The sequence below is a fragment of the Anomaloglossus baeobatrachus genome, chromosome 2 (assembly GCF_048569485.1).
Source record: "Anomaloglossus baeobatrachus isolate aAnoBae1 chromosome 2, aAnoBae1.hap1, whole genome shotgun sequence".
NCBI lineage: Eukaryota > Metazoa > Chordata > Amphibia > Anura > Aromobatidae > Anomaloglossus > Anomaloglossus baeobatrachus.
In genome coordinates this window covers 628439129-628458914 of record NC_134354.1, presented here as the reverse complement: position 1 = coordinate 628458914, position 19786 = coordinate 628439129, and the positions used below count along the sequence as shown (strand labels likewise).

The 19786-nt window shown below is 44.7% G+C and overlaps 1 protein-coding gene across 1 annotated transcript in view; it reads right to left on the bottom strand.

Moving 5' to 3' along the window:
- Positions 1 to 2110: 2110 nt before the first annotated feature.
- The window catches only part of SLC25A30 (solute carrier family 25 member 30), a 29486-nt gene continuing 11810 nt past the window's right edge, over positions 2111 to 19786 (bottom strand). Inside the window, exons 2-10 of the mRNA XM_075334386.1 lie at positions 17182 to 17271; positions 13424 to 13571; positions 12304 to 12398; positions 11541 to 11626; positions 5862 to 5957; positions 5660 to 5784; positions 4243 to 4375; positions 3870 to 3950; positions 2111 to 3625 (exon numbers count right to left, since the gene is read on the bottom strand). Coding sequence (XP_075190501.1) covers positions 3584 to 3625; positions 3870 to 3950; positions 4243 to 4375; positions 5660 to 5784; positions 5862 to 5957; positions 11541 to 11626; positions 12304 to 12398; positions 13424 to 13571; positions 17182 to 17245 — 870 coding nt within the window. The 5' untranslated portion in view covers positions 17246 to 17271 and the 3' untranslated portion in view covers positions 2111 to 3583. The remainder of the gene's footprint in view (positions 3626 to 3869; positions 3951 to 4242; positions 4376 to 5659; positions 5785 to 5861; positions 5958 to 11540; positions 11627 to 12303; positions 12399 to 13423; positions 13572 to 17181; positions 17272 to 19786) is intronic.

Sequence of the window (19786 nt, the reverse complement as noted above, 5' to 3'; positions counted from 1 at the left end):
AAGCTTTTTGGAGATGGAAATTTCATTTCCAGCAGGAGTTGGCACCTGTCCACACTGCCAAAAGTACCAATACCTGGTTTAAATAACCACAGTATCCCTGTGCTTGATTGGCCAGCAAACTCGCCTGACCTAAACTCCATAGAGCATCTATGGGGTATTGTCAAGAGGAAGATGAGAGACACCAGACCCAACAATGCAGGCGAGCTGAAAGCTGCTGTCAAAGCAACCTAGACTTCCATAACACCTCAGCAGTGCCACAGGCTGATCACCTCCATGCCATATTGATGCAGTAATTCATACAAAAAGGAGCCCCGACCAAGTACTGAGGCATTTACTGTACAGACTTTTCAGTAGGCGCCAACATTTGAGTTTAAAATAATTTTTTCAGGTGGTCTTATATAATATTCTAATTTTCTGAGATAATGACTTTTGGGTTTTCATTGGCTGTAAGCCATAATCAACATTAACAGAAACAAAACACATGAAATAGATCCCTCGGTGTAATAATTCTGTATCATATATGAGTGCCTTTTTGTATTGAATTACTGAAATAGAATATTTTCAAAAAAAATTATTGAGATGCACTTGTAGAAAGACTGGAAGAGTCACAGAAAGGCATAGAAGTAGACATCCTTTGGCCACATCACATACTGATGACCGCTTCATTGTGAAAAATGCCCTTCGGAACCGGATGATTAATACCACACAACTCCAGGAACATAAATTTTTATGTGACAGCACTAAAAATTTTTACACTTTGATACAATGTAGTCAGTGTGCAGCTTGTATAACAGTGTAAATTTGGTGTGCCCTCTAAATAACACAAATGTGAGTACACCTCTAAAGTGAAAATGGACAAATTAGCCATTTTTAACGCTCTGTGTCATGCGATTCATTCGCGTTACAAGGCTGCCGGTGTTAAATTTGGTGTTATTACTCACACAGACTCTCATACAGGATTGTGAAAGTTCAGCATGGCACCCCATGGCAAAAAACGCTGAAGATCTAGGGGTGGGGAAAAAAAAAAAAAAAAAAAAATGTTGGTGCTCTACATAAAGATGGCCTAGTGGCTGTAAAGAAGATTGGCAACACCCTGAATTTGAGCTGCAGGACGGTGGCCAAGAGCATACAGAGGTTTAACGAGACTGGTTCCATCCAAAGAACAAGCCTTGCCATGGTCAACAAAGAAGGAAAGTGCACATACTCAGTGTCATATCCAGCGGTTGGAGGGTGTAAGGGCAGGGGGGGTGTCAGCATGTCCATGGTCAGACCATACGCTGCACACTGCATAAAATTGGTCTACATGGCTATAGTCCCAGAGAAAAAAAAAAAAAAAAGCCTCTTCTACAGATTGCGGACAGTGTTGTGCACAAATAGTTTGCTGAAGACAAGTGGACTAAGGACATGGGGTACTGGAACCCTGTCTGGTGAGATCAAGGTAACCTTATTTAGATCAGATGGTGTCAATCTTATTTAGTGGCAACCAGGTGAGGAGTATAAAAGGTAAGTGTGTCTTGCCTACAGTCAAGCATGGTGGTGGGAGTGTCATGGTTTGGGGCTGCACACGAGTGCTGCCAGATGTGGGGAACTACAGTTCATTGAGGGAACCATGAATGCCAACATGTACTGTGACATACTGAAGCAGAACATAATCTCCTACCTTCAAAAACGGGGCCACATGGCAGTATCCAACATGATAAAAAAAAAAAAAAAAAAAAACAGAATAAATGTGTTGGACTGGCTAAGCATGTCTCCAGGCGTAAACCCCATTGAGCACGTGGGACATCTTCAAATGTAAGGTGGAGGAGTGCAAGATCTTTAACATCCCTCAGCTCCATGATGTTTGTTATGGTGGAGTGGAAGAGGAGTCCAGCGGCCCCTGTGAGGCTCTAGTGAACTTCACGATCAGGAGTGTTAAGGCAGTGCTTGAAAATAATGGAGACCACACAAAATACTTTGGGCACAATTCGGCCATTTTCACTTAGGGGTGTACTCACTTCAGTTGCCAGCGATTTAAGCATTAATGGCTGTGTGTGGAGTTAGAGGGCACACCAAATTTACTGTTATACAAGCTGTACACTGACTACTTTACATTGTGTATTATCTCCAGTGCTGTCCCATGAAAAGATTTACAATTAATTGGATGGGTATACTCACTTGTGACACATACATGCATTTTTTGTTCACTGGAACAAAAAACAAACAAACACACACACACACACACACACACAGGTTAATAACAAGGTATGCAAGACCTCTCCAGGTAGCTTTTCATATTCATGAGGAGCACCCTTACAAAATAAAAAGGCAAAAGAAAAAAATATAAAAATAAAATAGAAATATTGTCGTGGTGATAGGAGTTATTAAAAGAATGTTTGTTTTTATTGTCTACCAATCAATTTTAACTCAGCAAATAAGCAACATTCCTCAGCAACCCCATCATTTCCTTCACATTCAAAACTAGATAAGTATTACAATAACTGTAACACCCTAAAGAGCCAATAGAAATAATATAATATAGCTGCATTTCAAAATAAAAGAATATGTTCTGTAACATGACTAAAATCTGTAACGGTCCATATCTACACATGTGCGGTTCTAGGAATCTAAAACAAAGCAAGAACTAGAAGCACAGTGAAGTGCCACAGTAGCACCCAAAAGGCCTGATCAGCCACAATATGAGCAGCAAGTTTACAAGCCTGTCTACAAAGTAACAATACAACAATCCTTAGAACTGCACTGGCAGGATAATGCAAAGTGTCAAGTGCACAAGAATAGAAAAATATACATCTGAGTTCTAATCACTTGAAATGTCACTGTCCAATAAATAACGTGTCCGTCAGCAGAAGAGGGGGAATGTAGTGCTCCAAAATTGCTTACTGTAAAGGCCCAGGTGTCATACACAGGAGGTGCAATTAAAATTTACCATAGAAATAAACTGATACCAACTCTCTCTCTCTCATATATATATTGAAAAGACCTAAAGTGGTCCTTACATGTGCAGATGAAGAGGGATCATTTACATTTGTGGCTTTCCAATGAAAAATTAGGCAAGCATTGATCAAAATTAACATCTTGTTAATTAAAAAAAGGGCCCATAATACTTGCTGGCCGTTACACACTTGCCTCCACAACTTTCCCCAAGGGCACGCAGTGGAAAAAAAAAAAGGTTTAATTCTATGAAAAAAGGGAGTCAAAAGTTTGATTTTTTTTTTTGTAACAGAAAAAAAAAAAAAAAAAAAAGATAAATTACTGAATTGTGCATGTACCACTCTACAAGTATAAAAATATGCCTTTGAGAGCTCGGTATAAATTTATACTAACAATACCCAAATAAATTAACATTTTACACCTCTTGAGCCTCAGGAATCTGAAATTTACATTGTGTTCCGGATGCAATTCCTGCACCACATTTCTCAGGAAGTCTTCCGATGCAGTGCGGACATTGGTAACCTGGTCTCCAAGAAAGTGTCACTTCTCTTCATACATTCAGTGACGACATGAAGAAACTTTGGAGCACGTCAGTATGAAATTCAAGAAGGTTCCTGGCGTTAAAAGACTTGGCTAGCTGATGGATCACGCATCAGAGGTTTAGTTTCTTGAGCTGTTCATAGGTTATAAAGAACTGTAGAAGATCGTTAAGGATTAATGAAAGGTGACAAATGACTAGAATTGACTGAGCGTAAAAACACACACACACACACACACACACACACACACACACACACACACACACACTTTAGTAGTCTAACTATGATCTAATCGGAGTGTTGCAAACATAATGCAATGCATCGAGGAAAAAAAAAAATAAAAAAAAAAAAAAATACAATACAAGAGTAAAAAAGGAAGTCTCCAGTGTAAAAGGATACAATTATATTCCAGGGTCCCAATCTTAACCAGTTTGGCCAAAAACCTTTATATAAAGCAAAAAAACCTTCATTTTTCCAGGTCTGGGGTGAGGGGAAAAAAAAAAAAAAAAAAGTTTAGTATAAAAACAGTCAATTTTGACTAAATACACACACACACACACACACGATCATATGCTGCACTCATGAATGGCAAAACAGACAATACGGAAGACATCCACAATATCAAGAATCAATAATACAAGTTTCATGCAGATGTGGCCCTAATCCGGACCTTCACAGGCCTGTGAGTTAATATTTTATAATAAAGGATGCTTTATATAAATGCTAATAAATATGTAATTAAGTTTTATTTAACCAATAATGACACATGTACCTGCAGTAGACAGTCCAGGGTGCCTTTGTAACCCGACATCTCACCCATTGACCTTTGGTTCATCATCCTGGTTCTCACAACGTCAACTGGATTTGACGCCAAAGCTCCTGCCAATCCACACGTGAAACTTGACCTGATTAAAAGCAGAGTCACAGCAGTGAAATACGCTGACATTGCACGGCTATGCCATCAGTAACACAATCAACACTTACCATCAGTCTGGCACAGATTAAGTTTGTGTATGGTATATAACCAAGCAATCCCAAAAGGCATGGGTCTACAAGGGCAGCACACACGGGGGTGGGGGGAGCGCCTCTGTGATTAGCATCTGCAAGGAGCCTGTAGCCCCCGACTCATTAAGACCAGCAATTTTGGTCTTTATGAGGGAGCGTGGTGAAGTCAGACAATCCCTCTTCATTAATAGGCAAAGATTTTTGGCACAAGGCATGTTTAAACAGGTTGACCCTGCAAAACTGTGTGCTCATGCTTGAGGAAAGGGTTGGAAAGCCCTGTAATATAGTAGCTGGGCAACTTCAACACTGAGAAATGTAAAAAGGATTCTTGCTGCAAATAAGGCTTTATTACACAATCCGGCACCAAAAACAGGACGAAACGTTTGACTGTGGATTGTGTTCAATTTTGGTGCTGGATTTTGTAATAAAGCCTTATTTGCAGCAAGAATCCTTATTTTTCATTTCTCAGGGCAGAGGTTGCCTTACTACAGTAGCCTCCTAATTAGTAAACAAAGATCACCTCTGTATAATTTATTCCCAGTATAAACTACAGCTGTTCTGTGAAGGCCTCAGAGGCTTGTTTGAGAACGTTAGGGATCAAACGACATCAGGAAAACCAAGGAACACATCAGACAGGTCAGGGATTAAAAAAAAAAAAAAAAAAAAATTGGAGGTGCCCAGGTAGAAATTTAAAAATTTCACATTAAGGGTATGTGCGCACGTTGCTTTTTACCTGCTTTTTACCTGCTTTTTTGCTGCTTTTTCTTCTGCGCTGTTTAATGCCAAAATGGATGTGTTCTTCTATTCAAGCAAAGTCTATGGGAATTTGGGTTTCTTGTTCACACTATGTTGTTCAAAATGCTGCCTTTTTGAGGCAGAACTTTGGTCAAAAACTCAGCTTTTCAAAGAAGCAACATGTCAATTGTTTTTGCCATTTGGGTTTTGCACTGCAAAGCTGAGTTTTTGACCAAAGTTCGGCCACAAAAAGGCAGCATTTTGAACAACATAGTGTGAACAAGAAACCCAAATTCCCATAGACTTTGCTTGAATAGAAGAACACATCCATTTTGGCATTAAACAGCGCAGAAGAAAAAGCAGCAAAAAAGCAGGTAAAAAGCAGGTAAAAAGCAACGTGCGCACATACCCTTAAAGCAATAATTACGCTACAAAACAGTTAATCTTACAGAAAATGTGTATAGACCGTGTCACCCATCAGTCCAGACAGGATCAAATGTTTCTTAGTAATGTCATAGACAGGCAGCTCCACTCCCACTACAATGGCAGCTCTCTGGGCAGTTAGTGATACCCCCTAGAAAAAAACAACACATATTGCCGATTACGTACTTGTCAGATGAAAAACACACACACCACACAAACTCAATTCACCTTCCATAGGCCTCGTGTGCCTTCCTGCTGGTAAATATTGATGAAGTTCCCAATCATTCCCCCTTGCATCACACTGCCTTGTGCCTGCATTCTGATCTGAAAAGAGAAGGACGGGATGTTAACATTAATGGCAGCATGTAATAATAAATTTCAAGGGACATATTTTTACGCCACATATTTAAAGCAGATAAATAAACTCTGCGATCCTATGGAACCGCAGCATAACGTGGGTCCGATCTGGGGCCAATCTGCTCTCCAAGTAGACAGGTACAGGAAATATATACAACCACACACACACACACCCCACACACACACACACACACACACACACACAAATATGCATCATAGCTCCATGTCCGATCTGTTGCATGATGGTTCTCCATTGACCCCATTGATTATAATTGGATCAGTCAGGGTTTTGTTTGATGGTGGAATAGTACTGAACATATCTGACGGATTTGTCAGCAGAACCTTGTTGCTCCAATTACAAAATTCAGAGGCTAAATCTTTCAGAAGCATTTGAGTTTTTGCACAGAGTTTGCAAATTTAAAACGGGAATTGCATCAGGTTTTTACTATGAAATCTGAATACTGCACAAGTTAGAGGCCGAGACACTGCTTAGGCTAGTTTCACACTTGCGTTCAGCGGAGTCCGTCACTATGGAGAATAGCGCAGTCTGTTAACGCACTGCGCTATTCTCCATAGACTTGTATGGATGACGCACTGTAACGCAAGTGTCAGAGTTGCATCCACCGGACGACGCAGCGTCGTTATTTTGACGCTGCGTCGGGTGGAAGGAGCGCAGCATGTAACTTTTTTTGAGCAGCGGAATCCTTTGAATTGCACTGCGCATGCTCTCTCTGGCTCCCTCCACCCGTAACCAGGGTAGACATTGGGTAACCAAGGAACCCTAGTTACGTGTGCCGGGAGCCCGACACTTCCCCGCTCGGCTCCGCCCCCACACACAAAACACACACACACCCCCCTGTCCCCCAGCAATGCAGTCCCCGCGACACCGACGTCCTCAGCCATGGCCTCGCTCGGCTCCACCCACTTCGCACTCTGCCCCCGCACACATTGTCGGCGACCGAACAATCGGCTGATCACCCGGCTACTGTGAGCGATCGGCTGATCACCCGGCTACTGTGAGCGATCGGCTGATCACCCGGCTACTGTGAGCGATCGGCTGATCACCCGGCTACTGTGAGCGATCGGCTGATCACCCGGCTACTGTGAGCGATCGGCTGATCACCCGGCTACTGTGAGCGATCGGCTGATCACCCGGCGGCCAACTACTGTGAGCGATCGGCTGATCACCCAGCGGCCAACTACTGTGAGCGATCAGCTGATCGTTCACAGTAGTCTGCCGACGGTAAAACTGTAAAGAAACAAAACGAATTGTGTTGTTTTGCAGCATCCGTTGCGCCACTATATGCAACACATCCGTTGCATCCATCACACAACGCAATGCAACGGATACCGTTCAACGCAAGTGTGAAACTAGCCTTACAGAGATGTGTCACTGATGAGGCTGTGTGCTGTTCTTCCAATACAATTCGTGTTTTATCAACAGAAGATTATCACTGTACGACTAGCTACCCCGGGCCTGCCTCCTGTTGCTACTCTTCACCCACCAATGATTAGCAGCTCACTATCATACAATATACACAGAAAGCTGCAAATCAGGGTGCTACATCTACAACAGAAAAAAAGCTGATAGTTTACTGGGTGCAGCAGTTGTGAAACACAGTAATACATTGTTGAAATCAGGGTCTATTTCCCTACATAATGCTGCTCTCAGATGATTAAGCATAAACCTGGTGACAGATTCCCTTTATAGGGAACCTGCCAGGTCAGTTAAGGTCATTAACCTGCAGTTGTTTTTTTTTAAAAATCAGATACTTTTTTTTATTAAAACAGCATACAACAGTATAACAAAATCGGCATTCAAATTAAGTTTATCATATCGATTACCCCTTCCAAGATAATGAAATTTATGCAGGCATTAGTTATGCCTGCATAACAAAGCCAGCAGCTCCTGGGAGGAATAAAGTTTATTTTTGCCCATATGCCGCACTTTCAGTAAAGCCGTTGTGCACCCGTATAGCACTACAAGTGCTTACATCACTGACATCCCTGTAGCCAAATTGAACCGGGCAGCTTTGCCCACATAGATGACATGAGCCATTAAGCTCAGTGATTGTTATTCCCCACAGTGCTGGGGTCCGGAGGATTTAAGTAAAGCAGAGGGGTTTTTTTGTTTTTGTTTTTTTAATCATGCATACAGAAAAATATTCAATATCAAATTTTTACTGTTTTTGTGAAGTCTTGCAGGAAAGTAAAGTGATAATTTGCTTTGGCTCCAGAGGACATTCAGCAGAGCTGTGACAGAATCAGTGTCAGTATGCCAGCGGGGTTATTTTCAGAGTACAGCAAACCCCGTTCTCACATTTCAGTCAGGCTGCCGGGCCTCCTCCAAGCTATTCTAGGAATACGGGCGTCCAAAATGAACATCTGCCTTGCGTGGAGGCCTTAACATGGCCTGTGCATAGTGTTCTCAGCTGGGATCCTGAACCGTCTGCCCTTTGCCAACCACGTCATACAGACTTGGCATGGAAGTGACACTTGTGCTTCAGCCTGCATGATAATCCACAGTTGTCACAGGCCGAACTCAGACACACAAAGTACTTAAACTTTCTGAGTTAGGAATAGGTTGGGGTTTTTCCCCCCCCCTCTTAAAACACTTGGGTTTTATTTAGTAAAAATAATAAATTTTATGATCACATCTCATTTGCTTATATACATAAAAAGAATATAAAGTGAGCAATTTAAAGAAAAACCCTGCACTATCAATGAGGCCTTTAGGTGAGCCATGCCAGTGTAAGTCACCTGTCAAATGCAAGCCATAAATATGTCAGGAGCTTTTCTGATTATAGTCTGAGTGACTGATGATACTTTAAAGAGAACCTGTCAGGTCCCCAGTGCACCCACAACCACGAGCAGCTCTGGATGCATATCTAGAATCCCTGCATTTACAAGCATAGATAAAGCGATCTTTAGAAAAAAAAAAGTATTTCTACAGATAGCATATCATAAACTAAGAGGGCTGCAACTTGTTAGTCCACTTAGCAGGTTAGTACGCCCTGTGGGTGTGCCAACATACCCAGTGTCATGGAAACACGATACAAAGAAGGGAATTTTGTTTACTTACCGTAAATTCCTTTTCTTCTAGCTCTAATTGGGAGACCCAGACAATTGGGTGTATAGCTACTGCCTCCGGAGGCCACACAAAGTATTACACTTAAAAGTGTAAGGCCCCTCCCTTTCTGCCTATACACCCCCCGTGGGATCACGGGCTCCTCAGTTTTAGTGCAAAAGCAAGAAGGAGGAAAGCCAATAAACTGGTTTAAGCAAATTCAATCCGAAGGAATATCGGAGAACTGAAACCATTCAACATGAACAACATGTGTATACAAAAAAACAGGGGCGGGTGCTGGGTCTCCCAATTAGAGCTAGAAGAAAAGGAATTTACGGTAAGTAAACAAAATTCCCTTCTTCTTTGTCGCTCTATTGGGAGACCCAGACAATTGGGACGTCCAAAAGCAATCCCTGGGTGGGTAAAATAATACCTCGTAATAGAGCCGTAAAACGGCCCCTTTCTACAGGTGGGCAACCGCCGCCTGAAGGACTCGTCTGCCTATGCTGGCATCCGCCGAAGCATAGGTATGCACCTGACAGTGTTTCGTGAAAGTGTGGAGGCTGGACCAGGTAGCCGCCTGACACACAAGCTGAGCCGTAGCCTGGTGCCTCAAGCCCAGGACGCATCCACCGCTCTGGTAGAATGGACCTTCAGCCCTGAGGGAACCGTAAGCCCAGCAGCACGATAAGCTAGAGAATTGGTTCCTTGAACCACCGAGCCAGTCTTGATTTGGAAGCCTGCAACCCTTTACGCTGGCTAGCGACAAGGACAAGAGTGCTTCCGAGCGGCGCAGGGACGCCGTACGATCGATGAAGAGACTGAGTGCTCTCACCAGATCTAATCAAGTGCAAATCCTTTTCACATTGGTGAACTGGATGAAGACAAACAGAGGGTACGGATACCCTGATTGAGATGAAAGGGGGGATTCCACCTTAGGGAGAAATTCCGGAACCGGACGCAGAACCCCTTGACCTGGTGAGACACCGGGAAGGGGACTTTGCACGACAATGCTGCCCCGACAGACACTCTCCGAAGTGAAGTGACTGCCCCTAGGAAACCACTTTCTGCGAAAGGCGTGAGAGAGAAAAAACCCTCATAGGCTCGAATGGTGGTTTCTGCAGAACCATCAGCACCCTGTTCAAATCACAGGGTTCTAACAGTCGTTTGTAAGGAAGGACTAAGCGGCAAACCCGCTGCAGGAACGTGCGTACTTGAGGTAGTCTTGCTAGGCGCTTCTGACCTCCTTCGCACAAAGCATGAAAACTGAGGAGCCCGTGATCCCACGGGGGGTGTATAGGCAGAAGGGGAGGGGCCTTACACTTTTAAGTGTAATACTTTGTGTGGCCTCCGGAGGCAGTAGCTATACACCCAATTGTCTGGGTCTCCCAATAGAGTGACAAAGAAAGTCTCGCATGTGCGCGGCTTTGTACTTGTTAGCCCTGAGCGCCTTTGACTATGGGTGTATACGTCCAAGCTTCAAAGACGCCCACTGCCCATGATGAGAAGTCGTCTGCACTTCCGGTCATGCACACTACTCAGAAGCTGGGTGTATGCGTCCCCGGCTTCAGAGATGAGTAGTGTGCATGACCAGAAGTGCAGATGCAGACAACTTCTCATCATGGGCAGTGGACGTCTTTGAAGCTAGGACACATACACCCATAGTTAAAGGCGCACAATTCTAACAGCTACAAAGCCGCGACTTTATATCACGTTGCCATGACACTGGTCATTGTAACGCATGTTATCCCGCCCACAAAAGCACGCTAGCATGCTAAGTGGACCGACAAGTCGCAGCCCTCATTAGCACATCAAACGATCTTTAGAAATAAAGGCATCCTTAGATAAATTATGTATGCTCGTAAATGCTGGGACAGATAGGCAGGGATTCTAGATATGCACTCAGAACTGCTCGTGGTTCTGGGTGCACTGGAGACCTGACAGGTTCCCTTTAAGTCATCAGAAGCCTTTTCCATTAAATAGGGGCAAAAATCTATATAAAAACGTAGCACTGGTTGCATATTTCATGCACCAGACTCCCTAGTTGTATTTTTTTGGCAGCACAGATTGTTCACACCATGTAGGTGTTGCTCCTCTGGATTGACTGCCAACTCCTATGCCTCCAGAAATTCTCTTAATACTCCATCCGTGACCAGGCACGCGCATGTATCACCCAAAGGCATTTAACAGCAAACTAATCATATGTTTTCAATCAAAGCTGCAGATGTAGCAGAGGCAGGTTTAGGAATTTTAGAACAGACTGCACACAAACAATCCAGCTCCAAAAACGAGTGACAAATTCAGCTTGGCCACATCTGTCCATGAGCTGTAACACTATTCCGAGAACACTCCCCTGCGACTAATACAGATCCTAGATATGGAGATTCACCAGCCAAGCATCTCAGAGTTAATTGTGCTAATTCGCAGACATGCACCAAGCTGTAGACGAGTTCATGAAGTGACTGAAGGAGACGTGAGCTTACCTTAAGAACATCGGTGGGGTTGGCGATGCAGGAAGAAACAACTCCAGACAGCACGCCACAGAATACATTCAGAACCAACGTCTCATCTGCAAATAACAAGGGTAACCTTAGGTAATTAAATTATTCTTAAACAGTAAATACTTCATTAAAGCCAGGGAATGACGAAGCAGCTTCGCTCATTTCTCTATCAATCGGCGGATAAAAGAGTTGTTCCCTATATCGAAAATTATCTACATAATAGGAAACCTCCTGATGAGTGATGATCCCAGCAGCATAACACCCCCCATCCCAAGAACAGGGATTCCAACTGCCCCAACAGAACGGAGTGATCACCACTCCATGCATTTCCTATGGGACTAACAAAAAAGGAGTAGTATTTAGAAAGCCTGTAGTGAATGTGTATAGACGATGACGAACTATTCTGTATAAAGAACAGATCACCAAGGTGCACACTATAATAACGACATGTTCATCTATGACTTAGGAGCTTGGATGCCCACCTTTAGGGATATGTTTTTTCATAAAAAGCCCCAAACTGTCCAAGCTACAACCATCAGCCCCAATCAGATCTTGCGCTCCTGAGCCATGTGAGGGCGCCATACACTATTGTTGTAGAGTACCCTCATCTACAGGTCTGTCCTCCTAGGAGCTAAAATAGAACTGAAACGTTGTGTTTGACAACCAAGTGCTCAAAAACATAGTACCCAGTCAGTTACCACCCTAACAGCTGTGCTTTGGATGTGAACACTATTCTCATACCCACCTTCTGGACGATCGACGAATAATCTCTTCATGCTCTGGTACGTTCCAATTTTTATTGTACCATATGATGCCTGTCGGAGCATTGCTGGTGCAATCCTGGGAAGACATAAAAAAATAAAGTAGAAATCGTGGCGCCATGAATGGGGGTGGGGTGGGTTCAGATACAGATAGCCGTGCATAAAAATCTAGCTCGACATCGGCCCAAAGCCACTGAGCAGAGCCAATCTCATGTAAAATCTTCTGACATCAATAGTCACAAGGTGTAAAAATAAATAAACCTTTAATACTACAATTTAGTGGGATCACATCTTCATCTGCATTTCACCAGACTGATCACAAGGTAGAATCATGACTGGGGTCAAAGCCAAAGTTCCAAAATGTCACAGTGCAATACAGCATCGACCAAGACGGATGCCAGCCTTAGTGGGTGAAGGGGCAGAGTTGTAAAACAGTGTAGACTATTGAGCAACCAGCATAAACACGAGACACGCGGTACATGACAGGAGCACTGCTGACAACACCGGCTGTCCCCATTCACAGGTACAAATAGAGCTGATAATCCTGACCGCAGTATCAGTAATATACAATGGGAAAAGGCAAACCGCACCAAGCTACATTACTCCAGAAATTAGAGGACTCGGTGGAGCAGGACAGACCACTTATAGTGGACGGAGGAGGATAACAAAAGAGATAGAATCTTTTTCAGCATTTTTGGAGCAAGGCTTAAAGATAAGCCCTCCTCTGAAAATAAGCCCTAGCTGCCGTTCAATAATGAAGTGTCCATGCAGCTAAGAAAGTTACAGATTCTGCAGGACACTTCATTATAGACAGAGGGCACCCGTAATCACATTCACCCGACGCCGAGCGGCAGGACCTGCAAAAAACACACACACACACACACACACACACAGGGCTGTGTGGTGGAGCGCTGGATGTGGTGTGTGTGAGTGTGCCAGTCAGCAGCAGGGGAGGACGGTGTGCAGCACCCACCAGAGATCACAAGGAGGATCTGGGAGGCAGGCAGACGTCTGGGTCTCGTAAGTATGAGTCTCCTGTAAAGTGGGGTGTATTAAGTATACACACCCACCAATGTCAAAGTGACAACCAACCAGTCCACATACCCAGAATACAATGCCATCAGCCCCTCTTCTCTGCATATCCGAACAAGAGCATGGAGCATTCCTCTGTAGCGGATTTCTTTGTACTTCGCATCATTAGCTTGCCCCTGGACTTGAAGACGCGTTTTGGTTAAGTCTATAGGAAATGTACCTTGAAGAGAGAAAAAAATAAAAATAAAAAAAAAAAAAGTTAATGTTGCTGAAAACATCAATATAATTGATTTTGAGAAGAGCCAGGTACCAACAATAAAGGTTATATTTCTAAACAGAGAAATGACTCAAAAATACAATTTATGGTTTGCATGGTGCTAGAGACAAACAAGTCTGTGTACATGGTCAGGCTAAGGCGGCATTAAAAATTCCAAAGAATTAAACCAGCAAAAGAGAGAAAAAGGAGAAAAAAATAAAAATAAATAATAATAAAAAAAATAATCAGCCAAAATGTACCCGTACACGTAGACACATAGCGGGTGAGATCCTGGATGTCTACAGTAGGCAGCACTTACAATAAAATAAGGTGCCCTAATGGTGCAGTAAGGCCGAACTCCAGATATGAATACTGAATCCTATTAATGTCCTATGTGGCTCAGTGGTTAGCACCGCAGTCTTGCAGCACTGGGGTCCTGGGTGCAAATCCCACCAAGGTCAACATCTGCCTGGAGTTTGTATGTTCTCCCCGTGTTTGCATTGGTTTCCTTCGGATTCTCTGGTTTCTTTCCACACTCCATACAGAAATTTTGAGCCCCCAATGGGGACAGTGATGCTGATGTATGTAAAGCGCTGTGGAATTAATGGCACTACATAAGTGTGCATTATTATATACTATGTACTTCTAAAAGAACAGTGTTGTATTGGCAGATTATTCTGGATTTTCTCTGAAGGTCATGGAGGAGTTTTGCATTGTAATTGGTCATTAAAGTTTTCCACATCCTCTAATGAATAACTATTTGTCCTTGTGTACGGCATGGATGTGCAACAGACAGGAAGCAATTTTATAGAGCTGAGGCACAAACAGTTACCTGCGCAGGCCACAGAATCTAATGCACTCACAGGATGCAGCAAACCCCTTAATAAAGATGGAGGCAACAGGTGCAAACCACTGATGGAGCAGCCACTCACACTGCCACTCCATGGAGGGGTGATTGCTTACTATTAAAATTGCACACAAATGGCTTGTATAGGGCGCCGTTCACACATGTAGGTGCACCGTGTCTGGCTTACAGCCTATTGATGACGCCCATACTATTAGACTAGGCGGCTGCCCAGCACTATATAAGTGACCACAAGCCATTTGTGTACAATTTTATTAGTAAGCAATCACCTCCTCCATGGAGTGGCAGTGTGAGTGGCTGCCATCAGTGGTTTGCACCTGTTGCCTCCATCTTTATTACGGTGTTTTGCTGCATCCTGTGAGTGCATTAGATTCTGTGGCCTGGACAGTAAACGCTGTTGCCCTTTTGTTGCAGTGAATTTTTCTGTACTATTTTGGGGAAAATGTAATTCCTTTTTTGTGGGATAGCTTTTGGAGCAAAAACATGAAGTTTCTTTTACTGTGAACAAGGCTGGAGAATCCAGTAAGGACTGATTGCTTGGCTTGTTAGTAATGCGGGCTTCACACGGTACGATCTATCGTGCGATTGCACGAGCGATCGTACCCGCCCCCATCGTTTGTGCGTCACGGGCAATTAGTTGCCCGTGGCACACAAGGTCGTTAAACCCACATCACACGTACTTACCTGCTGAGCGACGTCGCTGTGGGCGGCGAACATTCACTTCCTGAAGGGACGTTCTGCGTCACAGCGACGTCACACAGCGGCCTGCCAATAGAAGCGGAGGGGCGGAGATAAGCGGGATGTAAACATCCCGCCCACCTCCTTCCTTCCGGATAGCCGGCGGGAGTCGCGGGATGCAGGTAAGCTGTGTTCATCGTTCCCGGGGTGTCACACGAAGAGATGTGTGCTGCTCGGGTACGATGAACAACCGGCGCCATTAAAAATAAACAATTTTTTAAAAATAAGTGGCGAGTACACGACTCACGATTTGTGAGCGATTCTGCGTCGCTCGGAGGCGTCACACGAGAAAACTTCGCAAGCGATGCCGGATGTGCGTCATGAAAACCGTGACCCCGACGATACATCGCGCGATAGCTCGTCTCGTGTGACGCCTGCATTAGACTCCATATAAAGCAAAAAGACTACATTAAAGGGACTCATCATAGAATGGACTGTTTAAACCATGGTGCCGAGTGCACGATGGCGGGGTCAAACATTAAAGTGCACCTTCCCACCTGCTTGTTTGCCATTTGTCTCCACCCATCTCTGGCTCTATAAAGACAGAGCTTTTAATCAAATAAGGGGATAAAGACAGGAAAAACAAGTATGTGGGAAGGTGCACCGAATGCCTTTACTTGAGCAGTCATTCTGTGCTATCAGAGTCCCTTAATATTGAACGTGCAGAGAAACTGTCTGTAAAAGCCGAATGGTACAAAATTTGTAATTAAATCTAATTGCAAAATTTTTATTTATTTAGTCCAAAATACATACATATAAAAAATAAATAAATAAATAAATAAATAAATAAATAAATAGCTTGGAAACCTTATCAAGCTGCAACCGACCACAAACACAAAACTTGCCATGACTAAGCAAGGTCTGACTGAAGGCGACATCATCTGGCGCCTGGTTACAGTGAACAGGTTCTTTATTTGCCCAATACATAAACTGGGATCATTTCGCTTAGTAAGAACAGGATTTTTGTGGAATAAGAGGTGACGCAGAGGCCGTGTACAAAATGTAGTTTCTACAGCGAATGAGCTGTAAATTATTGATCTTTTCATTGTATATGTAGAAAATCAAAACTTCTACAGCAATGCTACCTCTGCCAAGATACATATAGTTCTGTAGTTTTACCCCCCCCCCCCCCCCGCCCCCAACTACACAGGAATGGGGAGATAATTCCAAAGGCTATGTGTCCACGGGAGAATGTTGCTGCGGATTTTTCTGCATCAAAATCCGCACCTTTTGAAAGGTGCGGAATTGCAGCAGATTTTTTTTTTCCCCCAATTTTAAAGCCAAAATCCGGATGAAAATCCGCAACAATAATTGACATGTTGCAGATTTTTCCGGATCAAAATCCGCCGCGGAAAAATCCGCAGCATGGGCACAGCATTTCCAAAATGCCATAGAAATGGCTGGGAAGTGCCGCTGCTGCAGATTTTCGGGAAATCCGCGGCTTTTCCGCGAGAAATCCGCGGCAAAATGCGCGCATTTTCCGCAGCGTGGACACATAGCCAAAATGTGTCCCTTTTCCCCAAGTGGGTGTATATATATTCAACATGGCTGCAGATGGTGATTTATGCTGCACAGACCTGATACTTTACATGTTATGTAAGATCAGTGACACTTTAACCAGTTGGTAGTGTCTCAGACAACCCAATGGCCCATTTAATGGCCAGTTTAGACAGGGCAATCACATTGCTATGTGCAAAGGAAAATCATGAACATGATCGTCTGTTTTAGGAGAACATGTTCTCTGTAGCACTTTCTCTGCTGAGAACTAAGATTTTTAAACCCACTTTCAAAAATGATGTCACCCATACGAGAGCTCTTTTTGCTTGATGGGTTAATGGCCAGCATATTTAGACAGGCCGATAAGAACCAGTATTCCAGTATTCAGTCCCAATTATCAGCCTGTAACTGGGCCCTAGGCCACCATTGATGCTTATTTCATAACTCAGAAAACAGGGGCAATCTACAACTTACCACATTCAGCCGTAATCGAGGCAAGTCCTCCATATATAAATGGTTTCCAGCTAGCAGCAGACATTTTCACTTGTGAGGTCTCAATTTTGCCTGCAACGAAAAAAAAAAATAAATAAATAAAAGATCGGAAATAAAACGAGAGTTTAAAGAAGGGAATTTTGTTTACTTACCGTAAATTCCTTTTCTTCTAGCTCTAATTGGGAGACCCAGACAATTGGGTGTATAGGCTATGCCTCCGGAGGCCGCACAAAGTACTACACTTAAAAGTGTTAGGCCCCTCCCCTTCTGCCTATACACCCCCCGTGCTCCCACGGGCTCCTCAGTTTTGGTGCAAAAGCAAGAAGGAGGAAAAAATAATTATAAACTGGTTTAACTTCAATCCGAAGGAAACTCGGAGAACTGAAACCATTCAACATGAACAACATGTGTACACAAAAAAACAGGGGCGGGTGCTGGGTCTCCCAATTAGAGCTAGAAGAAAAGGAATTTACGGTAAGTAAACAAAATTCCCTTCTTTTTCGCTCTATTGGGAGACCCAGACAATTGGGACGTCCAAAAGCAGTCCCTGGGTGGGTAAAATAATACCTCGTAAGAGAGCCGCAAAACGGCCCTTTCCTACAGGTGGGCAACCGCCGCCTGAAGGACTCGTCCACCTAGGCTGGCATCCGCCGCAGCATAGGTATGCACCTGATAGTGTTTCGTGAAAGTGTGCAGGCTCGACCAGGTAGCCGCCTGACACACCTGTTGAGCCGCAGCCTGGTGCCTCAAAGCCCAGGACGCTCCCACGGCTCTGGTAGAATGGGCCTTCAGCCCTGAGGGAACCGGAAGCCCAGCCGAACGGTAAGCTTCGATAATTGGCTCCTTGATCCACCAAGCCAGGGTTGATTTGGAAGCCTGTGACCCTTTACGCTGGCCAGCGACAAGGACAAAGAGTGCATCCGAGCGGCGCAGGGGCGCCATACGAGAAATGTAGAGTCTGAGTGCTCTCACCAGATCTAACAAGTGCAAATCCTTTTCACATTGGTGAACTGGATGAGGATAAATAGAGGGTAAGGAAATATCCTGATTGAGATGAAAGGGGGATACCACCTTAGGGAGAAACTCCGGAACCGGACGTAGAACCACCTTGTCCTGGTGAAAAACCAGAAAAGGGGCTTTGCATGACAGCGCTGCTAGCTCAGACACTCTCCGAAGTGAAGTGACTGCTACTAGAAAAACCACTTTCTGCGAAAGGCGTGAGAGAGAAATATCTCTCATTGGCTCGAATGGTGGTTTCTGAAGAACCATCAGCACCCTGTTTAGATCCCAGGGTTCTAACGGCCGCTTGTAAGGTGGAACGATGTGACAAACTCCCTGCCGGAACGTGCGTACCTGTGGAAGTCTAGCTAGGCGCCTCTGGAAAAAAACAGAGAGCGCTGAAACTTGTCCCTTAAGGGAACCGAGCGACAAACCCTTTTCCCGTCCAGATTGAAGGAAGGACAGAAAAGTAGGTAATGCAAATGGCCAGGGAGAAAAACCCTGAGCAGAGCACCACGACAGGAAAATTTTCCACGTCCTGTGATAAATCTTGGCGGACGTTGGTTTCCTAGCCTGTCTCATAGTGGCAATGACTTCTTGAGATAACCCTGAAGACGCTAGGATCCAGGACTCAATGGCCACACAGTCAGGTTGAGGGCCGCAGAATTCAGATGGAAAAACGACCCTTGAGACAGCAAGTCTGGTCGGTCTGGTAGTGCCCACGGTTGGCCGACCGTGAGATGCCACAGATCCGGGTACCACGACCTCCTCGGCCAGTCTGGAGCGACGAGGATGGCGCGGCGGCAGTCGGCCCTGATCTTGCGTAACACTCTGGGCAACAGTGCCAGCGGAGGAAACACATAAGGGAGCTGAAACTGCGACCGATCCTGAACTAAGGCGTCTGCCGCCAGAGCTCTGGGATCTTGAGACCGTGCCATGAACGTTGGTACCTTGTTGTTGTGCCGGGACGCCATGAGGTCGACGTCCGGCACCCCCCAGCGGCAACAGATCTCCTGAAACACGTCCGGGTGAAGGGACCATTCCCCTGCGTCCATGCCCTGGCGACTGAGATAATCTGCTTCCCAGTTTTCCACGCCTGGGATGTGAACTGCGGATATGGTGGAGGCCGTGGCTTCCACCCACATCAAAATCCGCCGGACTTCCTGGAAGGCTTGTCGACTGCGTGTGCCGCCTTGGTGGTTGATGTATGCCACCGCTGTAGATTTGTCCGACTGAATTCGGATCTGCTTGCCTTCCAGCCACTGCTGGAACGCTTTCAGGGCAAGATACACTGCCCGAATTTCCAGAACATTGATCTGAAGCGAGGACTCTTGCCGGGTCCACGTACCCTGAGTCCTGTGGTGGAGAAAAAACCGCTCCCCACCCTGACAGACTTGCGTCCGTCGTGACTACTTCCCAGGATGGGGTTAGGAAGGATTTCCCCTTCGACAATGAAGTGGGAAGAAGCCACCACCGAAGGGAAGCTTTGGTCGCCTGAGAGAGGGAGACGGTCCTGTCGAGGGACGTCGGCTTCCTGTCCCATTTGCGTAGGATGTCCCATTGAAGAGGACGCAGGTGAAACTGCGCG